Genomic DNA, 22192 nt, shown 5'->3' with positions numbered 1-22192 from the left:
ATAACATTCTATAACAGCCATGTTAGAACCCCATTAACATGACACTACAACATTCTATAGCAGCCATGTCAGAACACCATTAACATGACACTACGACATTCTATAGCAGCCATGTCAGAACCCCATTAACATGAAACTACAACATTCTATAACAGCCACATTTGAACCCCATTAACATGACACCATAACATTCTATAACAGCCATGTTAGAACCCCATTAACATGACACTACAACATTCTATAGCAGCCATGTCAGAACACCATTAACATGACACTACAACATTCTATAACAGCCATGTTAGAACCCCATTAACATGACACTACAACATTCTATAGCAGCCATGTCAGAACACCATTAACATGACACTACGACATTCTATAGCAGCCATGTCAGAACCCCATTAACATGAAACTACAACATTCTATAACAGCCATGTTAGAACCCCATTAACATGACGCAACAACATTCTATAGCAGCCATGTTAGAACCCCATTAACATGACACTACAACATTCTATAGCAGCCATGTTAGAACTCCATTAACATGACACTACGACATTCTATAGCAGCCATGTTAGAACCCCATTAACATGACACTACAACATTCTATAGCAGCCATGTCAGAACACCATTAACATGACACTACGACATTCTATAGCAGCCATGTTAGAACCCCATTAACACTGCATGGGGAATATAATGTCTACAATGAGCATAGAGGCCTATACCAGCATTATTTCATAATGTTAAAATACAGTGGGGTCTGAAATTACTGTATAAAATAATTAAAATACTGAGCTATATTGTGTGCAACAAAACATGTGTGGGAGGGGGGGTATTTTATTTTAAAAAAATTGTTCAGGGAAAGATGTTGTTTAACAAGAAAATAAAAACAAATATCAAAGGTACGAGTCTAAATTATTGACACCAATAAAGATTCTAAGGAATATAGGAGTTTTTTTAGTATTTGGTCCCATATTCCTACCACACAATGACTACATCAAGCTTGTGACTCTACAAACTTGTTTTGGTTGTGTTTCAGATTAATTTGTGTCCAATAGAAATGAATGGAAAATTATGTATTGTGTCATTTTGGAGTCACTTTTATTGTAAATAAGAATATAATGTTTCTAAATGCTTCTACATTGATGTGGATGCTACCATGGTTACGGATAATCCTGAATTAATCACCAGTAATAATGTTAAAGTTACAGTCAAATATCATACCCCCAAGACATGCTAACCTCTCAACATTACAATAACAGGGGAGGTTAGCATGTTATATCATACCCCCAAGACATGCTAACCTCTCACCATTACAATAACAGGGGCTAACCTCTCACCACTTACAATAACAGGGGTTAGCATGTTATATCATACCCCAAGACATGCTAACCTCTCACCATTACAATAACAGGAGAGGTTAGCATGTTATATCATACCCCCAAGACATGCTAACCTCTCACCATTACAATAACAGGGGAGGTTAGCATGTTATATCATACCCCCAAGACATGCTAACCTCTCACCATTACAATAACAGGGGAGGTTAGCATGTTATATCATACCCCCAAGACATGCTAACCTCTCACCTTTACAATAACAGGGGAGGTTAGCATGTTATATCATACCCCCAAGACATGCTAACCTCTCACCTTTACAATAACAGGAGGTTAGCATTCACTGATCGCTGCAGCTGTACATAGTCCATCTGTAAATAGCCCACCCAATCTACCTACCTCATCCCCATACTGTTTTTTATGATATAACATGCTAACCTCCCCTGTTATTGTAATGGTGAGAGGTTAGCATGTCTTGGAGGTATGATATAACATGCTAACCTCCCCTGTTATTGTAATGGTGAGAGGTTAGCATGTCTTGGAGGTATGATATAACATGCTAACCTCTGTTAGGGTAATGGTGAGAGGTTGTTTTGGTCGTGATATTTGACCATCTGTAACTTTCTCACTCATTCATTATTTATTTTCTATTCTTATTTACAATAAAAGTGACTCCAAAATGACACACTACATTATTTAACAATTAATTTATATTGGTACAAAATAATCTGAAACAACCAATCAACATTAACTGTAAATGCATCCAACACGTTTGTTATAACACATTACGTGCTATGTACATGGGACCAAATACTACACTTTTTACTACCGTACATATAAAAAAGTATTTCGGAGAGTCAATCATTTTGACCCCTTACCTTTTTTTTTGAGGAAAACAATTACTACTAGTTAAACAAAATCTATTTCTCTGAGCATTTGTATTAGTATAAAATAATATAATTTACCAAATGTTTTTGAGCTCACTATTTGAATTATTTTATACAGTCATTATTACTACATTTTTTTGTCAAGGGTGTCAATAATTTCAGACCCCACTGTCCATAGCCTCGTTTGATTGTCCTTATCTCGCGAGCTTATGAGATCCTATCCTCACAGCAGTCAGGATAACAGATACCTGCCCCTCATTGTAAACAAACATTGATTTCAATTTCCACAAACCCATCGTAGTCATCATCTTTTGCCCAAAACACGTCACTTCATGAAACTTCTCTCACTGAAATACCTTGTCGTCGTTACTAGCTCATAGCAGCTTTATTGAAAAAAAAGTTTGAATTACCGTGATGTATGGTTGTCCCACCTAGCTAGCTTAAATTGAATGCACTAACTGTAAATCTCTCTGGATAAGAACATCTGCTAAATGACTAAAATGTTAAATGTTGCGTGGGTTAAGGACAAGGAGGTGGAGTGTGGAGGGGCTCCACCCAGAGTGCTGGGGTTAGACGACTACTTCATGACGGAGGTGGAGAAGATGGAGAAGGACCAAGATACAGGGAAACGAGTCAAACTTAAGGTCTGTCCTTTCTGCTTTCCCTCTGACCTACTCACTTAATCCTCTCTGTTCCTGTGTGAAGACATTTTAATCCTCTCTGTTCCTGTGTGAAGACATTTTAATCCTCTCTGTTCCTGTGTGGAGACATTTTAATCCTCTCTGTTCCTGTGTGGAGACATTTTAATCCTCTCTGTTCCTGTGTGGAGACATTTTAATCCTCTCTGTTCCTGTGTGGAGACATTTTAATCCTCTCTGTTCCTGTGTGGAGACATTTTAAAATTCTCTGTTCCTGTGTGGAGACATTTTAATCCTCTCTGTTCCTGTGTGAAGACATTTTAATCCTCTCTGTTCCTGTGTGGAGACATTTTAATCCTCTCTGTTCCTGTGTGGAGACATTTTAATCCTCTCTGTTCCTGTGTGGAGACATTTTAATCCTCTCTGTTCCTGTGTGGAGACATTTTAATCCTCTCTGTTCCTGTGTGGAGACATTTTAATCCTCTCTGTTCCTGTGTGGAGACATTTTAATCCTCTCTGTTCCTGTGTGGAGACATTTTAATCCTCTCTGTTCCTGTGTGGAGACATTTTAATCCTCTCTGTTCCTGTGTGGAGACATTTTAATCCTCTCTGTTCCTGTGTGGAGACATTTTAATCCTCTCTGTTCCTGTGTGAAGACATTTTAATCCCCTCTGTTCCTATGTGAAGACATTTTAATCCCCTCTGTTCCTACTGAATGTTGAGATCCTGTATCTCTTATAGAATGTTAGATGAAACGTATTGAAGAGTTCCTGCACCAAAAATATAAACCGTACCGTCACTCAAAATGAGTTCCGGCACCTATTTCAGTCCTAGCCAATCACCACTACTATCTAGTTTAGTCAGATACTATCGCTCTGTAGATGACTGTAGGTCTAAAAGGCTACATTTACACAGGCGGCCTAATTCTGATATTTTTCCACTAATTGGTCTTTTGACAATTCAGATTGTCTCTTTTCCCAATAATTGGGCTGACGATCAGATTTGGGCTGCCTGTGTAAATGCCGCCAAAGAAGGCCTAAAGACACCTACGCATGTATTACATAATGGCTCACTGAAGCTACATTTGCTCAATCTAGTTTACACAGGCTTTGCCAGGTGATTTTTTTTTGTTTTGTTTTTTTGTATTTGTTATTTTTTATGTAATTTTCCTTTTATTTATATGTAATGTAATATCAATTCCTAACATTTTCCTTTTGTCAGTGTCTGGAATACGAGTACGAAGCGGAGATGGAAGACACGTACAGGAACAGCATGCTAAAAACATTCAGGAAGACCCTAGACGACGGCTTCTTCCCCTTCATCATCATCGACGCTATCAATGACAGGGTTAAATACTTTGATCAGTTCTGGAGTGCTGCCAAGACTAAAGGCTTCGAGGTGAGTTGACGTTTGTTTTCATGTCTCGAAATATCAAAAGAGATGTTCCAATTTGCAAACTAGCATACCGTTTAGAATACACGCCCAAGCCTCCCGAGTGGCACAGCGGTCTAAGGCATCGCAGTGCTAAGGCGCCTCGGGTTCGGGAAACCAATGGGGCCGCGCACAATTGGGCCAACGTCATCCGGGAATAGGGGAGGGTTTGACCGGCCAGGATTTCCTTGTCTCATCGTACTCTAGCGACTCCTTGTGGCGTTGGACGGTGTTTCCTCCGACACATTGGTGTGGCTGGCTTCCGGGGTTAAACGAGCAGTGTGTCAAGAAGCAGTGCGATTTGGCTGGGTCGTGTTTCGGGGGACACGTGGCTCTCGACTTTCGCCTCTTCCGAATCCGTAGGGTAGTTTCAGCGATGAGACAAGATCGTAACTACCAATTGGATATCACGAAAAGGGGGTAAACAAATTCAAATCAAATGACTTCATTTTAAGTTTCCTAGTGTTGATATTAGAACAGATATTGTATTTTCATGTCGACAATCTACACAAACACTCTTGTCAAAGTGACGAAAAATTCACATTTCTTTAAAGATTAATAGAAATTAAATTACTAAAATATAGTCATTGCAAATTTTTCAGCTCCTAAGTCTCTAAGAGGGTTTGCACACCTGGATTGTACAATATTTCTTAAACATTCTTCAAGCTCTGTCAAGATGTTGGGGATCATGGCTCGACAGCAATTTTCATGTCTTGCCATAGATTTTCAAGCAGATTTAAGTCAAAAACTGTAACTAGGCCACTCAGGAACATTCACTGTCTTGGTAAGAAACTCCAGGGTAGATTTGGCCTTGTGTTTTAAGTTATTGTCCTGCTCAAAGGTGAATTTGTCTCCCAGTGACTGGTGTAAAGCAGACTGAAGCAGGTTTTTCGTCTAGGATTTTGCCTGTTGCTTAACTCCATCCTGTTTCTTTTTATTCTGAAAGCCCTCCATCTTTTCCGATGTCAAGTATACACATACCATGGTGCAGCCAACATCATGCTTGAAATCAAGGAGAAAATCAGTGATGTGTTGTTGGATTCGCCCCAAACTTAAGGCTTTTCATTTAGGCCAAAAAGTTTATTCCTGTGTTTTTTTTTTTTGCAGTATTACTTTAATGCCTTGTTGCAAACAGGATGCATGTTTTGGAATATGTTTTTATTCTATATATTTGTGTTCTTTTCACTCTGTCATTATTGTGGAGTCACTACAATGTTATTTATCCATCACAGCCATTGAACTCTGTCGCTGGTTTAAAATCACATTTACGTTACATTTACGTCATTTAGCAGACTCTCTTATCCAGAGCGACTTACAAATTGCTTTATTTTACTAGGCAAGTCAGTTAAGAACAAATTCTTATTTTCAATGACGGCCTAGGAACAGTGGGTTAACTGCCTGTTCAGGGGCAGAACGACAGATTTTGTACCTTGTCAGCTCAGGGATTTGAACTTGCAACCTTTTTAGGTTACTAGTCCAATGCTCTAACCACTAGGCTACACTGCCGCCCCACCATGTTTTATGTTCCTGAGCAGTTTAATTCCTGTCCTGCAGCTCAGTTTCGATGTGTCTGGGTGGTTTAATATATAAGAATGATTAACATGCTTAAAGATATATTGATATCTGATTTGTCACCCTTCTACCAATCACTGCCCTTTTGAGGTTTTTGAATCTTGCTGGTCTTTTAGTTGCAGCCGTGCTTGATATTGAATACTTGACTGAGGGACCTTACAGATGTTTTATGGGTGACAGAGGAACGGTTAGTCATTCAAAAACTCCTATTATTTGACACAGTGAGTCCATGTAACTCATGTGATTGAGTGGCTGCTGCCTACACACTGACACTGACTCAACTCCAGCCACTTTAATAATGGGAACTGATGGGAAATGTTGTAAATATATCACTAGCCACTTTAAACAATGCTACCTTATATCATGTTACTTTATCCCTACATTATGAATCTCATAGACAGTAGATTAGGAATTGTTAGTTAGATTACTTGTTGGTTATTACTGCATTGTCGGAACTAGAAGCACAAGCATTTCGCTACACTCGCATTAACATCTGCTAACCATGTGTATGTGACAAATAAAATTTGATTTGATTTGATTTTGTTAAGCCAAATTTTATTCCTGGACTAATTTAGGCTTGCATAACCAAAGGGGCCAAATACTTAAGCAATGACTAATTTTTTTAGTTTGTTTCGTTTTGTTTTAGAATTTTTTTATATATTTTTTTTTAGAAATAAAATACAATTAAATCTATTTTAATCCCACTTTGTAACACAATAAAATGTGAAGAAATCCAAGGTGGGTCTGAATACTTTTGCAAGGCCCTGTATATTATAAACGTGTAAATGTTTATTTTCTTAGGTGTACTTGGCTGAAATCTCGGCAGACTATCAGACTTGCGCTAAAAGAAACGCCCACGGCCGGAAGATGAGGGATATTCAAAAGGTACTGGGCATTCTTGCGTCAACAAGCGCAGAGCTCTCATTAAATTTTCAATGGCATCCAGGTGGCCTATTTCTCAAGGTATTGATAATGACAGTGATAGACCTATTGTGTCTTCATTTTCTGTACTCTGTATACTTTTATTCAGTGTATATAAGTGTGTGTGATATGTGTGTGTGTGTGTGTGTGTGTGTGTGTGTGTGTGTGTGTGTGTGTGTGTGTGTGTGTGTGTGTATATTCATTCTCTGGTTTTATATTTGTATTTATAATTTATTTTCTGGTTGTCTATATAGATGTCCAGTAACTGGGAGTCGTCACCACGTCACATGATGCGGTTGGATGTCCGTTCCCTGCTTCAGGACGCTGCTATTGAGGAGGTATGTTGTACGGAAACATACATTTTTATTTTATCCATATGTCGGACTAATGGTTTTCTATTAATTGAGACGTGGTGAAATACTGCTAGGTTCTGGGTTCCTGTTTTTAAGAGTGAACCCTAGTCCTCTCTATGGCAGAGGACCAGGGAACAAGGTGTACTACCTGTCGGTGCTATCCTCCATGATGTTAGATGCACTTTATCCTCTTGTGTGGCTGTAATTGTGTTCTAGAATTCTAGAAGTGTTCTAGAAGCCATTTTAGCAGATGCTCTTTATCCAAAGCGACTTAGTCGGTGTGTACGTACACTTTACCCTGGCGTTTACAAGCGCAGTAATCTACCAACTGAGCTACAGGATGCCTCACACCAAATTCAATAGAAACATTTTGTATTTGAAGGTTGAGATGGAAGACTTCAACCCTGATGATGAGTCGCTGAAGAAGCCCAAGAAGAATAAGGAGGAGGAGGAAGAAGACGTTAAGGTAGGACCCATTCAGCATGCCCTTAACGGTGGTGTTCAATGTTCCTAAACATGCCCTTACAGCTAACCTCCTGTAGGTTTTCACATCTTATCAACCAGCTAATTATTGGAATCGGGTGTGCTAGATTAGGGTTGAAGTGAAAAACCTACAGGATGTTAAACCTACAGGACAGTATCTCCAGGAACAGGGTTGGAGAGCCCTGGTATAAACCTACAGGACAGTAAGGAACAGGGTTGGAGAGCCCTGGTACCTACAGGACAGTATCTCTCCAGGAACAGGGTTGGAGAGCCCTGGTGTAAACCTAAATGTTAATTCTCCAGGAACAGTACCCTGGTGTAAACCTACAGGACAGTAGTTCTCCAGGAACAGGGTTGGAGAGCCCTGGTGTAAACCTACAGGAAGGTAGCTCTCCAGGAACAGGGTTGGGTAGCCCTGGTGTAAACCTACAGGAAGGTAGCTCTCCAGGAACAGGGTTGGGTAGCACTGGAACAGGGTTGGGTAGCCCTGGTGTAAACCTACAGGAAGGTAGCTCTCCAGGAACAGGGTTGGGTAGCCCTGGTGTAAACCTACAGGACAGTAGCTCTCCAGGAACAGGGTAGCAGTATCTCTCCAGGAACAGGGTTGGAGAGCCCTGGTGTAAACCTACAGGACAGTATCTCTCCAGGAACAGGGTTGGAGAGCCCTGGTGTAAACCTACAGGACAGTATCTCTCCAGGAATGGGTTGGAGAGCAGGGTTGGAGAGCCCTGGTGTAAACCTACAGGACAGTAGTTCTCCAGGAACAGGGTTGGAGAGCCCTGGTGTAAACCTACAGTAGTTCTCCAGGAACAGGGTTGGAGAGCCCTGGTGTAAACCTACAGGACTGTAGCTCTCCAGGAACAGGGTTGGAGAGCCCTGGTGTAAACCTACAGGACAGTAGCTCTCCAGGAACAGGGTTGGAGAGCCCTGGTGTAAACCCAGTTGGAGAGCCCAGGAACAGGGTGGAGAGCCCTGTAAAACCTACAGGACAGTATCTCTCCAGGTGTAACAGGGTTGGAGAGCCCTGGTGTAAACCTACAGGACAGTAGTTCTCCAGGAACAGGGTTGGAGAGCCAGACATGCTAGTAGTTTGCAGGTACAGTGGACAGACATGCTAGGTCGTTTGCATGTACAGTGGACAGACATGTAGTTCTCCAGGGAACATGGGTTGGGTAGACAGACCCTGGTTTGCAGGTAAACATGCTACAGGTACACGGACAGCATGCTCCAGGTACAACAGACATGCTACGTATTTGCAGGTAGGCAGACATGCTACAGACAGTGGACCATGTTAGTCCATTTGAGGTATGGGACAGACATGCTAGGTGTTTGCAGGTACAGTGGACAGACATGCTAGGTCATTTGCAGTTGGACAGACATGCAGGTGGTACAGTGGACAGACATGCTACGTACAGTGGACAGACATGCTGGACAGACATGCTAGTTTTGCAGGTACAGTGGACAGACATGCTAGGTAGTTTGCAGGTACAGTGGACAGACATGCTAGGTAGTTTGCAGGTACAGTGGACAGACATGCTAGGTCGTTTGCAGGTACAGTGGACAGACATGCTAGGTAGTTTGCAGGTACAGTGGACAGACATGCTAGGTTTGCAGGTATTGGACAGGTACAGTGGACAGACATGCTAGGTAGTTTGCAGGTACAGTGGACAGACATGCTACGTAGTTTGCAGGTACACAGACATGGAGGTACAGTGGACAGACATGCTAGGTAGACATGGACAGACATGCTAGGTAGTTTGCAGGTACAGTGGACAGACATGCTAGGTCAGTTTGCAGGTACAGTGGACAGACATGCTAGGTAGTTTGCAGGTACAGTGGACAGACATGCTACGTTTGCAGTTTGCAGTTACAGACATGCTAGGTCGGAGGTACAGACATGCTAGGTAGTTTGCAGGTACAGCAGACATGACAGACATGGACAGACATGCTAGGTCGTTTGCAGGGACAGACATGCTAGATTGCAGGTACAGTGGACAGACATGGACAGACATGCTAGTAGTTTGCAGGTACAGTGGACAGACATGCTAGGTAGTTTGCAGGTACAGTGGACAGACATGCTAGGTAGTTTGCAGGTACAGTGGACAGACATGCTAGGTAGATTGCAGGTACAGTGGACAGACATGCTACGTAGTTTGCAGGTATAGCGGACAGACATGCTAGGTAGTTTGCAGGTACAGTGGACAGACATGCTAGGTAGTTGGCAGGTACAGTGGACAGACATGCTAGGTTTGCAGGTTTGCAGGTACAGTGGACAGACATGCTAGGTCGTTTGCAGGTACAGTGGACAGACATGCTAGGTAGTTTGCAGGTACAGTGGACAGACATGCTACGTAGTTTGCAGGTACAGTGGACAGACATGCTAGGTAGATTGCAGGTACAGTGGACAGACATGCTAGGTAGATTGCAGGTACAGTGGACAGACATGCTAGGTCGTTTGCAGGTACAGTTGCAGGTACAGTGGACAGACATGCTACGGTAGTGGACAGACATTGCAGGTACAGTGGACAGACATGCTAGGTAGTTTGCAGGTACAGTGGACAGACATGCTAGGTAGTTTGCAGTTTGCAGGTACAGTGGACAGACATGCTAGGTAGTTTGCAGGTACAGTGGACAGACATGCTAGGTAGATTGCAGGTACAGTGGACAGACATGCTACGTAGATTGCAGGTACAGTGGACAGACATGCTAGGTAGATTGCAGGTACAGTGGACAGACATGCTAGGTAGTTTGCAGGTACAGTGGACAGACATGCTAGGTAGATTGCAGGTACAGTGGACAGACATGCTACGTAGGTACAGTTGCTAGGTAGTTTGCAGGTACAGTGGACAGACATGCTAGGTAGTTTGCAGGTACAGTGGACAGACATGCTAGGTAGATTGCAGGTACAGTGGACAGACATGCTTGGTTTGCAGTTACAGCACAGACATGCTACAGTGGACAGACATGCTAGGTAGTTTGCAGGTACAGTGGACAGACATGCTGCAGGTACAGTGGACAGACATGCTAGGTAGTTTGCAGGTACAGTGGACAGACATGCTAGGTAGATTGCAGGTACAGTGGACAGACATGCTAGGTTTGCAGGTAGACAGACATGCTGCAGGTACAGTGGACAGACATGCTTGGTAGTTTGCAGGTACAGTGGACAGACATGCTAGGTACAGTTTAGTTTGCAGGTACAGACATGGACAGACATGCTAGGTAGTTTGCAGGTACAGTGGACAGACATGCTAGGTCAGTTTGCAGGTACAGTGAGGGACTTGATGACTTTTAAAGACCATGTCTCTGGTTTATGCTGGTCTTGTTTGGTCGATTTTAGTATTCTTTGTGTCCTGAGATTAATCATATATATATATATATATAACAATTATCTCAAAACATGAATGATAATTTTTAGAGAAACTTTTGCCAAGTTGGACATCCTATACAGTAATACATAAAGCATGTTTACCGGAGGAAGATCATGAGATTCGGAAATCAAAATTGAGAAAGCATTGTGGTCTAATGGTTAGTGCCCCTGACTGACCCATGAATGATAATTTTAGAGAAACGACACACACACACACACACACACACACACACACACACACACACACACACACACACACACACACACACACACACACACACACACACACACACACACACAAACACACTTACCAGAGTCAGCATGGGTTTGAATCCGACCCATAACAGCGTGCAGTGGACAGACATTATAGAGACCTTCTGACTCTGACCTCTCCTGTTGTTTTGTCACTGTCCCACCTGTTCAATAAAACCACAAATAACTAAAGGAGTGGGATTTCATGGTAACCTTTTGTCGAGGTAATGTGGATTGGTTCTGAGGGTAATGGTTGTAATTGATTTGAAATATCCCTAGATATTTTTTGATTGTTAATCAAAACAAGCCTAAATTAGTTCTGGATTTCTTCTGTAATCGAACTCTTCTTTGAGTAAGACAAAATCTGTTTGATGCTATGTTGTTACAGTTCCGTACTAGATGGTAAGTATAAGCATAGCTTTTAGAATTAAGATTTCCATTCAGTTTTTGACACACAAAGTGTGATAATCTTGAAAGTCTGTGACATCCTCTATAATTTCTACGTTTATTCTGGTGTAGTATATAGGAGACTCATGTAAAACTCTATTGTGGTGTAGTATATAGGAGACTCATGTAAAACTCTATTGTGGTGTAGAGACTCATGTAAAACTCTATTGTGGTGTTGTACATAGGACACCCATGTAAAATTCTATTGTGGTGTTGTAAACTCTATTGTGGTGTTGTATATAGGAGACCCATGTAAAACTCTATTGTGGTGTAGTATATAGGAGACCCATGTAAAACTCTATTGTGGTGTAGTATATAGGAGACTCATGTAAAACTCTATTGTGGTGTTGTACATAGGAGACCCATGTAAAACTCTATTGTGGTGTTGTATATAGGAGACCCATGTAAAACTCTATTGTGGTGTTGTACATAGGAGACCCATGTAAAACTGGTGTTGTATATATTGTGGTGTTGTATATAGGAGACCCATGTAAAACTCTATTGTGGTGTTGTACATAGGAGACCCATGTAAAACTCTATTGTGGTGTTGTACATAGGACACCCATGTAAAACTCTATTGTGGTGTTGTACATAGGAGACCCATGTAAAACTCTATTCTGGTGTAGTATATAGGAGACCCATGTAAAACTCTATTGTGGTGTTGTACATAGGAGACCCATGTAAAACTCTATTGTGGTGTTGTACATAGGAGACCCATGTAAAACTCTATTGTGGTGTTGTATATAGGAGACCCATAAAACTCTATTGTGGTGTTGTACAACCCATGTAAAACTCTATTGTGGTGTTGTATCTATAGGAGACCCATGTAAAACTCTATTGTGGTGTTGTATATAGGAGACCCATGTAAAACTCTATTGTGGTGTTGTAATAGGAGACCCATGTAAAACTCTATTGTGGTGTTGTATATAGGAGACCCATGTAAAACTCTATTGTGGTGTTGTATATAGGAGACCCATGTAAAACTCTATTGTGGTGTTGTATATAGGAGACCCATGTAAAACTCTATTGTGGTGTTGTATATAGGAGACCCATGTAAAACTCTATTGTGGTGTTGTATATAGGAGACCCATGTAAAACTCTATTGTGGTGTTGTATATAGGAGACCCATGTAAAACTCTATTGTGGTGTTGTATATAGGAGACCTATTGTGGTGTTGTATATAGGAGACCCATGTAAAACTCTATTGTGGTGTTGTGGTGTTGTATATAGGAGACCCATGTAAAACTCTATTGTGGTGTTGTATATAGGAGACCCATTGTGGTGTTGTATATAGGAGACCCATGTAAAACTCTATTGTGGTGTTGTATATAGGAGACCCATGTAAAACTCTATTGTGGTGTTGTACATAGGAGACCCATGTAAAACTCTATTGTGGTGTGTTGTATATGTAAAACTCTATTGTGGTGTTGTATATAGGAGACCCATGTAAAACTCTATTGTGGTGTTGTATATAGGAGACCCATGTAAAACTCTATTGTGGTGTTGTACATAGGAGTTGTACCCATGTAAAACTCTATTGTGGTGTTGTATATAGGAGACCCATGTAAAACTCTATTGTGGTGTTGTATATAGGAGACCCATGTAAAACTCTATTGTGGTGTTGTATATAGGAGACCCATGTAAAACTCTATTGTGGTGTTGTATATAGGAGACCCATGTAAAACTCTATTGTGGTGTTGTATATAGGAGACCCATGTAAAACTCTATTGTGGTGTTGTAGAGACCCATGTAAAACTCTATTGTGGTGTTGTACATAGGAGACCCATGTAAAACTCTATTGTGGTGTTGTATATAGGAGACCCATGTAAAACTCTATTGTGGTGTTGTATATAGGAGACCCATGTAAAACTCTATTGTGGTGTTGTATATAGGAGACCCATGTAAAACTCTATTGTGGTGTTGTATATAGGAGACCCATGTAAAACTCTATTGTGGTGTTGTATATAGGAGACCCAGGCCAAACCTCCAAATGGTAAATCAAATTGAATGAAAAATATGAGAAGCTCCTCCTGAAGCATACGTGGTGTTGTATATAGGAGACCCATGTAAAACTCTATTGTGGTGTTGTATATAGGAGACCCAAAACCTTTTCACACGAGTCTTTTCATCAAACTTGTCTTCTTGAAAACGACTTGCCTACTAGCACTCTGACCATTTTTTGTTTTGTTTTGTTTTTAGACTGATATTCAGTATCGTTTCAATTTGAAATGTGTGGCATCAATCAAAACAATACACGTGACTTTTTTTTTAGCAACATAGTGGTCATTTTTTTATAACTGGGTACATTTTAAGATGGCATAGGCCTACTCTCATTTTAGGTGAATCCATATTGGGATTCATATTAGCCTACTGATCAACAACATTTGTGTAGAAGCATCACTCCAGCATGTCACGCCTGTATGTAAGGACATCATGTAGGTATTGCTGTTAGTTTGACAATATAGAATAACATCTATTCAATGCAAATTGGGTCGAACGTAACGCCATGATTTTGTGATCATGGGAAGCTTATGAAACTTGTAATATTTAGTCATTTTCTGTTATCTGGGGGAAGAAAAAAAATTCAGCTGTCAAGACCCATCTCTTAATAACTCAGCTGCCAGGATGAAATTCGAAAACGACTCAATTGGCTAGTTCAGATGTCTGTCAAGGAAATTGGCGGATTGTAACTTGATCCTACTACTACAATTGGTTAGAGGTGAGGCTGTAACTCTGCTCCCTATCACTCACTGCTGTTTACTGCTACAATGACAACTCAATGATAATGACATTTGCTACCAAGTCATAAATGTGCATAACATCTAACAAGGAGAGCGAGGGTGGGAAAAATGTCTGAAATGGCTCAAATCTGTCCGTAGTTTGATAAGTGAGAATGCACACGCTGATCTACAATTTTCTTGGTCCATAAACGTACAGGAAGAATCTTAGGTAGCTAAACCTATTGACAACTTTTTTTTTTTTTTTTTTTGGCATTTTAAAACACCTTCTTTCCCTATTACAACAATCATCTAATCCGACTATCAACTGTCAATTTACGGATGCAATTGTGGCTGGTCAGATCAACCAGTAAATAGCTAACGTTACACGGTAAACCAGATGGCTCATTGCCGAAGATGGTGCATGTTCAACATGATAACCAGCTAAAGTTAACTAGCTACGTTGGCTATTAGCTTCTAGCTGATATCTTAGCACTGTTTTTTTTCTTCTAGCCAGCTAGCTAGCATAGTAGCTAATATAGTTAGCTAGCTAACACCACAGATGCAAGGGTTAGTTATCGTCATCTTTGCTAACAGGTCTTATAGCTATCTGCTTAGCTAGCTAGCCTGCTTATTGCATGCATGTCCGGTCACGTCAAAAACAAGTCTTATTAGTGAATTAACTAAATTCATATTTGGTTCAGTTCAACCATTTCTCAATACTGCACCTTTCTGTCGGAGAATAATATAGCTTGCTGCTTATTTTTCCAGCCAGACATTCCTCAGCAGTTTTGCTATGTAGAGGGACTATCTGCAAACCGATAGAGAACGGCCGATTAATCTAGAAAAAGGACACTATCGTCCCGGATGATTTTATCATTTGTTCTCTAATTTCTGATGCAAATAACGGATATGACTTGATAATATGCACTTCCACCGCATCATTCGGTTCTAACAATTTCTGAAGTTTTTATTTATTTTTACAAACAGCACCATGTTTTTCTCATGTAGTATTTAGCAAATAAAGGAACAAAATGTTCCTCCTGAAACCCTTTTCAAGCCCTACTCCTTATAACTGGTCTGATTCCTCGGATTTAATGTTTCAGGTGTTTTAATTGAATCAATCTCTTAGTATATAATTAATCTCAACCTGCACCAGAATCACAGCTGAAACGCCCAAGGGGGAGGTCTTCCAAAACTATTTATTATTAAGATGATTTGATAGATAGTCCATTTACAAAAAAATATGAACTTAACAATTGTTAATATTTTACTGAGTTTCAGATCATATAAGGAAATCAGTCAATTGAAATACATTCAGTAAGCCCTAATCTATGGATTTCAAGTGACTGGGAAAACAGATATGCATCTGTTGGTCACTGATACAGTATCTATATAAAAACAAAAGGATCAGAAAACCAGTCTGTGTCTGGTGTGACCACCATTTACCTCGTGACACATCTCCTTCGCATTGAGTTGATCAGGATGTTGATTGTTACCTGTGTGTTGTCCCACTCTTCTTTTAATGGCCCGTGCATGCATTTGGTTTTACTAGCGTTTAAGAGCAGTGTCCAAGGACGGGCCGGAGGTATATAGAATGGTGTCGTCTGCGTAGAGGTGGATCAGGCCCGTGCGAAGTTGCTGGATATTCGCGAGAACTGGAACACGGTGGCATACACGTGGATCCAGAGCATCCCAAACATGCTCAATGAGTGACATGTCTGCTGAGTATGCAGGACATGGAAGAACCGGGACGTTTACAGGCATTCTGTACAGATCCTTGCTACATGGGGCCGTGAAGAGGAGACAAGAGGAGATGGTGGTGGATGAATGGCACGACAATGAGCCTCACTTCTCCAGTGTGCCAGTGGCAGTCGGAAGGTGAGCATTTTGCCCACCGAAGTCGGTTACGACGCTGAACTGCAGTCAGGTCAAGATCCTGGTGAGGACGACAAGCGCACACACATGAGCTTCCCTGATATGGTTTCTAACAGTTTGTGCAGAAATTCTTTAGTTGTGCAAACCCACAGTTTAATCAGCTGTCCGGGTGGCTGGTCTCAGACCACCTTGCAGGTGAAGAAGCTGGATGTGAAGGTCCTGAGCTGGTGTGGTTACACGTGGTCTGCATTTGTGAGACCGGTTGGACGTACTGACAAATTCTCTAAAACGATGTTGAAGGCGGCTCATGGTAGAGAAATTAAAATAAAATTCTCTGGCAACAGCTCTGGTGGACATTCCTGCAGTCAGAATGCTAATTGCACGCTCAGCCACGCTCCCGCAACTACACAGACATCTGTGGTATTGTTGTGTGATAAAACTGCACATTTTATTGTACCCAGCCCAAGGTGCACCTGTGTAATGATTATGTTGTTTAACCAGCTTCTTGATATGCCACACCTGTCAGGTGGATGGATTATCTTGGCAAAGAAGACATGCTCACAAACAGGGATATAAACACGTGTGCACAAAATTTGAGAGAAATAAGCTTTTTGTACATATGGAACATTTCTGGGATATTTTATTTACGCTCATGAAACATGAGACCAACACTTTACATGTTTCTATTTTTATTCAGTGTATTGGAAATTGTTACAGCACTCAGAAGTTGAATGGGATTGGACATTAGGAAATATCATTCTACAGGCTTTTGGGTCAATTCCATTTCAATTCCGAAAGTAAACCAAATTCCACATTTCCCTCATTGAAACGCAATGAAGAGAATTGGAATTTCAGTGTACTTTCTGAATTGAAATAGAATTTACCCCAAACCTGCTGGAAGTCACTCCTCCGTTAGCTTTGTGTTGTTAGTAACAAGGTATCCTCATCCCTATTGATACAGAATACAGACAGAGTGCAGTCTGGTGGACGAGGTTAGATGCAAGGGGATTGTCTGTCAGAGCGCATTTTCGGCATGCCGTGGTAATTTCGTTAGCACTAAATCGGTAGGGGAAGTGACTGCCCTTACTGAAAAGCAGGCTTCTGGCGAACGGTTGTGTCAAACTTTTCACCAATTTGTTCATTTTTCCAATGCAAATTAGTTTTGTGGCAAACTGTTGCGGTAAAATTGCAACTGGTGTGAACTTCTGGGAAAAATTCTGGGAAAACTTGTGACGAACATTCTACTGTTTGCAGCAAATTTGCTGCAAACTCAGTATGAATATGTAAGTTAATTCAGGTTTTTGTTTACTGTGTGTTAACAACATTGAAATGCATCTACAAAACCAAATCTCACACAATTTTAAATGAATAAATGCTTCTCACAGAGAACTAAACATATTAAATGTAGTAAACATTCAATGTCGATATCATCAGTTGATGACGTTGCTATGAAACTTGTCATTCATTCTCTATATTTCTTTCAGCAAGGAAACAATGTTTCGGCCTGGTATAAATGCTATATAAACAAACAATGGATTCAGGCCTACTAAATGTACCTTTTTTTTTTTTAAATATGTGGGGCCAACAGTTCCTAGAGTACAATATTTGTCTCTCGCCAAGCCTCGACACAATTGATGTAAACTAATCAACTACTTATGATTCTTATATGATATTCAATCTCAACTGGGGGACGTCATCATTAAGAGCCGGTTGTCTACTACTGTAGTTGTCTTTTCTTCCGGACTCAAGTGTATATGGCTTGGGTGGAAGTAAAGCAACGCCAAATTGAGCTTTGCCTAATATGGCAATTCATATAATACTTCCTAAATGAATTGTTTAACTTACATTTCTAAGCCATGCATGTACACACTTGGTGAACACATTTCTCTGTCTTCAGTTTGATTGAAGGCCTCCATCTGTATTTTTCCCTTGTAACTGAAAGATAGGAGGAACATCACACGATGAAGATGAGCTAACTACTAGTTTAAAGCAATTAAATATTGAATTGTTATAAAGAATGAAAGTATGGACTTCATTTATGAGAATAGTACATGCATTTACTTACCTTATCAAGCCTGAAGACCATGCTTATTCGAGTTATAAATGAGTATGATTGAGTGCATCCCGAACATCTTTCCAGGGTGTCGATGCATCCTTCTCCCAATACAGCCTCTTCCCACATTACGGGTAGGGAGAGGGTATCCGTCTGCAAAAAGTGACGTCTCGCAAAAAGTGACGTCTCTCAGCTTATATTGTTGCTACCTTAGCTGTTGTGCTAGCTAACATGATACTGCACAATGACACTAGCATATTGACATGCATATTGATTTTAAAAGACAGGAAACGTATTCACCTAAAAAGTGTTTAGGCAAATCGTTAGCTAGGTAGCTTTCACATTATTTGTGAAAAAAATATGATTGCTAAAGTTAGCTAGCTTAGCGCTAGCCAATCGGTGGCGCTGACTGATTTTGAGACTGGGATCAACAAAATGTTTCACTCTATCCTATAAAACATGACATTGCTCACCAAACATCAATTAGCTAACACAATTTAAGTATATTAGGAAGTTTAATTAAGTTAGACACTCACTGGACAACTTTGGTAGGTAGCTAGCTAGCTAGATAGCTTGGTTTCCATTTCCCAATCCCCCTGATTGGTCATCAACGGTTACTGGTCTTGGAACTCATCTTCACCAGAAACGGCTTCCGGAACACTATTTGCAACTATTGGCAGATATTGTTGCCACAGGTTTGCAACAGACTCCAGTACAATATTGAGCTTTTTTTGGCCAGAAAACAACCTCTGGCAATAAATATTATTGTTGCCAGAAGTTTGCCACAATTTCCCCAACTAGTGGCAAAAAAAAAAATGTCTACATTTTGTGGCACACCATGTAGTTTACTGCACATTTGCCACAAAGTAGCTTTGTGTGTGATTTTGAAGCATATTTAAAGTAGTACTTATTCTATCAGAGGCTAACATTTTGAGGATTTCAAAATGTAGCATATTTTTTTTACCTTTATTTTACTAGGCAAGTCAGTTAAGAACAAATTCTTATTTTCAATGACGGCCTAGGAACAGTGGGTTAACTGCCTGTTCAGGGGCAGAACGGCAGATTTTGTACCTTGTCAGCTCGGGGATTTGAACTTGCAACCTTTCGGTTACTAGTCCAACGCTCTTACCACTAGGCTACACTGCCGCCCCAAAAAGTGTAAGGCTTCACTACAGTTTGCTACTTTTACTCTATATATTGAAGCTGTACTTTCCAACTTGTTTAACTGGGCTGTAGCTGTGCTATAGTAATAGCTGTAATAAATGGTTAGATAAATTGACTAAATTCATAGTTTTTTTTTTTATAGTTTTGGACCTACAGTAAACACAAAATGTAAACGTTAGACTTATCACAATGTTAAGTTTTTTTAAGATTAAAACACTTCATGTTTTTATTGTTGGCTCTTGTCCTTTGAAACATACTATAGTTAGAGCAAGTTTCTACATACCCGTTTTTAAGGAAATGGCTATAATTCACGACAGGCATCTGTTATTAAGGAAGTGGCTATATCTACTACAGGCATCTGTTATTAAGGAAATGGCTATATCTACTACAGGCATCTGTTATTAAGGAAATGGCTATATCTACTACAGGCATCTGTTATTAAGGAAATGGCTATATCTACTACAGGCATCTGTTATTAAGGAAATGGCTATATTCACTACAGGCATCTGTTATTAAGGAAATGGCTATATCTACTACAGGCATCTGTTATTAAGGAAATGGCTATATCTACTACAGGCATCTGTTATTAAGGAAATGGCTATATCTACTACAGGCATCTGTTATTAAGGAAATGGTTTTCTTTTCTTACATGTGTTTAGAACTGAATAATTTTTTGTCAGAATTCACTTATTGCTTCATTTATTTACAAACTACCTCAGAATCAAAGACTATTAAGGTCCAACTTGTGTATACCAGTGTTGTTATTCCCTAACTAGTACACTATCTAATATTTTTCTTTAGTAGGGCAACTAGGCAATATAATGAAATGAGTTGTTTCAACTTGGTGTCCTACCAAAGTGGAACCACGATGAACACAAAATGTGTCGATGAAAATGCAGTTGTTGCTCCTTGCAGTAGGCGAGCTTGTGTATCAACGAGCTTCTGAAGCCATTACTGTCTCTGAATGCTTTGATCGTGGCTTCATACCGAAGGCACGTCCTCTCAGCTGGGGTGTCATAATGACATCTGACATTGTTTGCATGCCAACATCTTTTTAAAGCTATTTCATGCCGTCTCATGTCGTGTCATTCTTGCGATTTTATTTTTATTTTTTATTTTTATTTTTTTTGTCGTGATTGTACTGGTATTGTTTGATTAACCTAACTATTTGAACGCCTTGTCTCCCGTCACCGAAACCCTTTCCCACACCCTCCCTCCCTCCCTCTCTCTCTCTTCCTCCTGACCCCTAGCTCCGAGGCCTAACCGTTGCAGTCTCTTCTCTGTATAATTTAGGGTTACATTCCACAAAGCAAATGGGAGATGGACACTTCTGATGCGAAACTGGGTAGGTATTCTGTCTTACTAATGTACATGATGTTCACTAACAACTCTAGCTTCCATAAAATGTTCCTGTTGCGCCACAGTGATATGCTCTTCAACTCCTTGATCTAAGCCACTGGTTTTCAAAATTCTCGTCGGGGGACCCCCCCCCCCCCGCCCAGACGTTTCACAATTTTGTTGCAGCCGTAAACTAGCTCACCTGATTTTTAAGTAGTTCATTGTCTTGATAACTAGTTGGCAAGTTGAATCAGGTGTGCTAGCTCTGGAATGGTTCAAATGTATGGAACGGCTGGGTATCCCCAAAGAGGGGTTTGACACTTGTTGCCCAAAACAGTTTCCAGTCTCCTTTTAGCAGACATGTTGAATACAAAATGATCTGATCAAAACACACAGGTGTGATCAAAATAGTACATTTCAAATAAGTAACATCAATATTTACCATATTACCATTTGCGCTTGCTTTAAACTGTGCACACAGTTTGAAGGGCAAAACAAAAATGTGCTCAATTCTCCTTGCTTCAATATCAAAATGAGAGGAGGCGACTCTTTGATTTGAGGGGATCCTTGGTAGTAAAACTGGACAACATGTAAACTTAAAGAACATTCTAGATCTTTATAGACAGACAACAACAAAAAAAGAAAATGGCAATAATACAGAATCTAAGGAAGCGCGGTCATCGTCGTCACGGTGACCTGCGATATCGGTGAAGTAGCGATAGTGTTTTTTTTTTTTTTTGCTGGGTCGTGAGGTGACATGGCGAGCGCTCTTCTCCTTACAGACAAGCTGGACGGCCTGGTGACGGGGGGGAAGAGGAAGAGGGAGGAAGACGACTTTCAGCTCACGGACGACTACGCCACGCGCCACTCTGAGCCTGGCAAGAAGAGGGTAAAGTATTTTATATATTTAGATTTTATATATTATGTTCTTGCCTTACCTGTTTCTCTTTTAACAAACCAGGAAATATTTGATCGTTTGACAAAACAGCTCCATCGGTGTCGCGTCTTATTTATTATATTGTTTTATATAAACTTTATTTAATATATTGTTTTATATAACCTTTTATTTATTTAGGCAACTCTTCTTTATTTACAATGACAGCCTGACTGACTATAGAGATATGTGATCGTTTGGCCAGTCACAACATCTCTATAATCCAGGGCGCCTGGAGAAATTCATCACAAAATCTGGATTATCTATTGGTGAAAAATGTTGGTTTTGATCGTGGTTTGGGTGTGCTCCTTAAATACTCTTTCGCAATATTACTAGAATATTTAACTTGAAATGCAATGTCAGACCAGCTAGCTAGCATTAACATAGCATGCCGACACCTCGTCCATTTCCTGCTCG

General features: G+C 40.4%; 1 protein-coding gene across 1 annotated transcript in view; it reads left to right on the top strand.

Moving 5' to 3' along the window:
• LOC135506253 (YLP motif-containing protein 1-like) overlaps window positions 1-22192 on the top strand; it is a 74829-nt gene that overhangs the window by 45193 nt on the left and 7444 nt on the right. The window contains 7 exon segments of the mRNA XM_064925775.1: window positions 2752-2871; window positions 4087-4263; window positions 6670-6753; window positions 7044-7127; window positions 7525-7608; window positions 20797-20848; window positions 21624-21730. Of these exon segments, the coding sequence (XP_064781847.1) occupies window positions 2752-2871; window positions 4087-4263; window positions 6670-6753; window positions 7044-7127; window positions 7525-7608; window positions 20797-20848; window positions 21624-21730 (708 nt within the window).

This window comes from Oncorhynchus masou, chromosome 19 (genome assembly GCF_036934945.1).
Source record: "Oncorhynchus masou masou isolate Uvic2021 chromosome 19, UVic_Omas_1.1, whole genome shotgun sequence".
NCBI lineage: Eukaryota > Metazoa > Chordata > Actinopteri > Salmoniformes > Salmonidae > Oncorhynchus > Oncorhynchus masou.
Note: the sequence above shows the minus strand (reverse complement) of the source record. Positions and strands in the feature narration are given on the sequence as shown.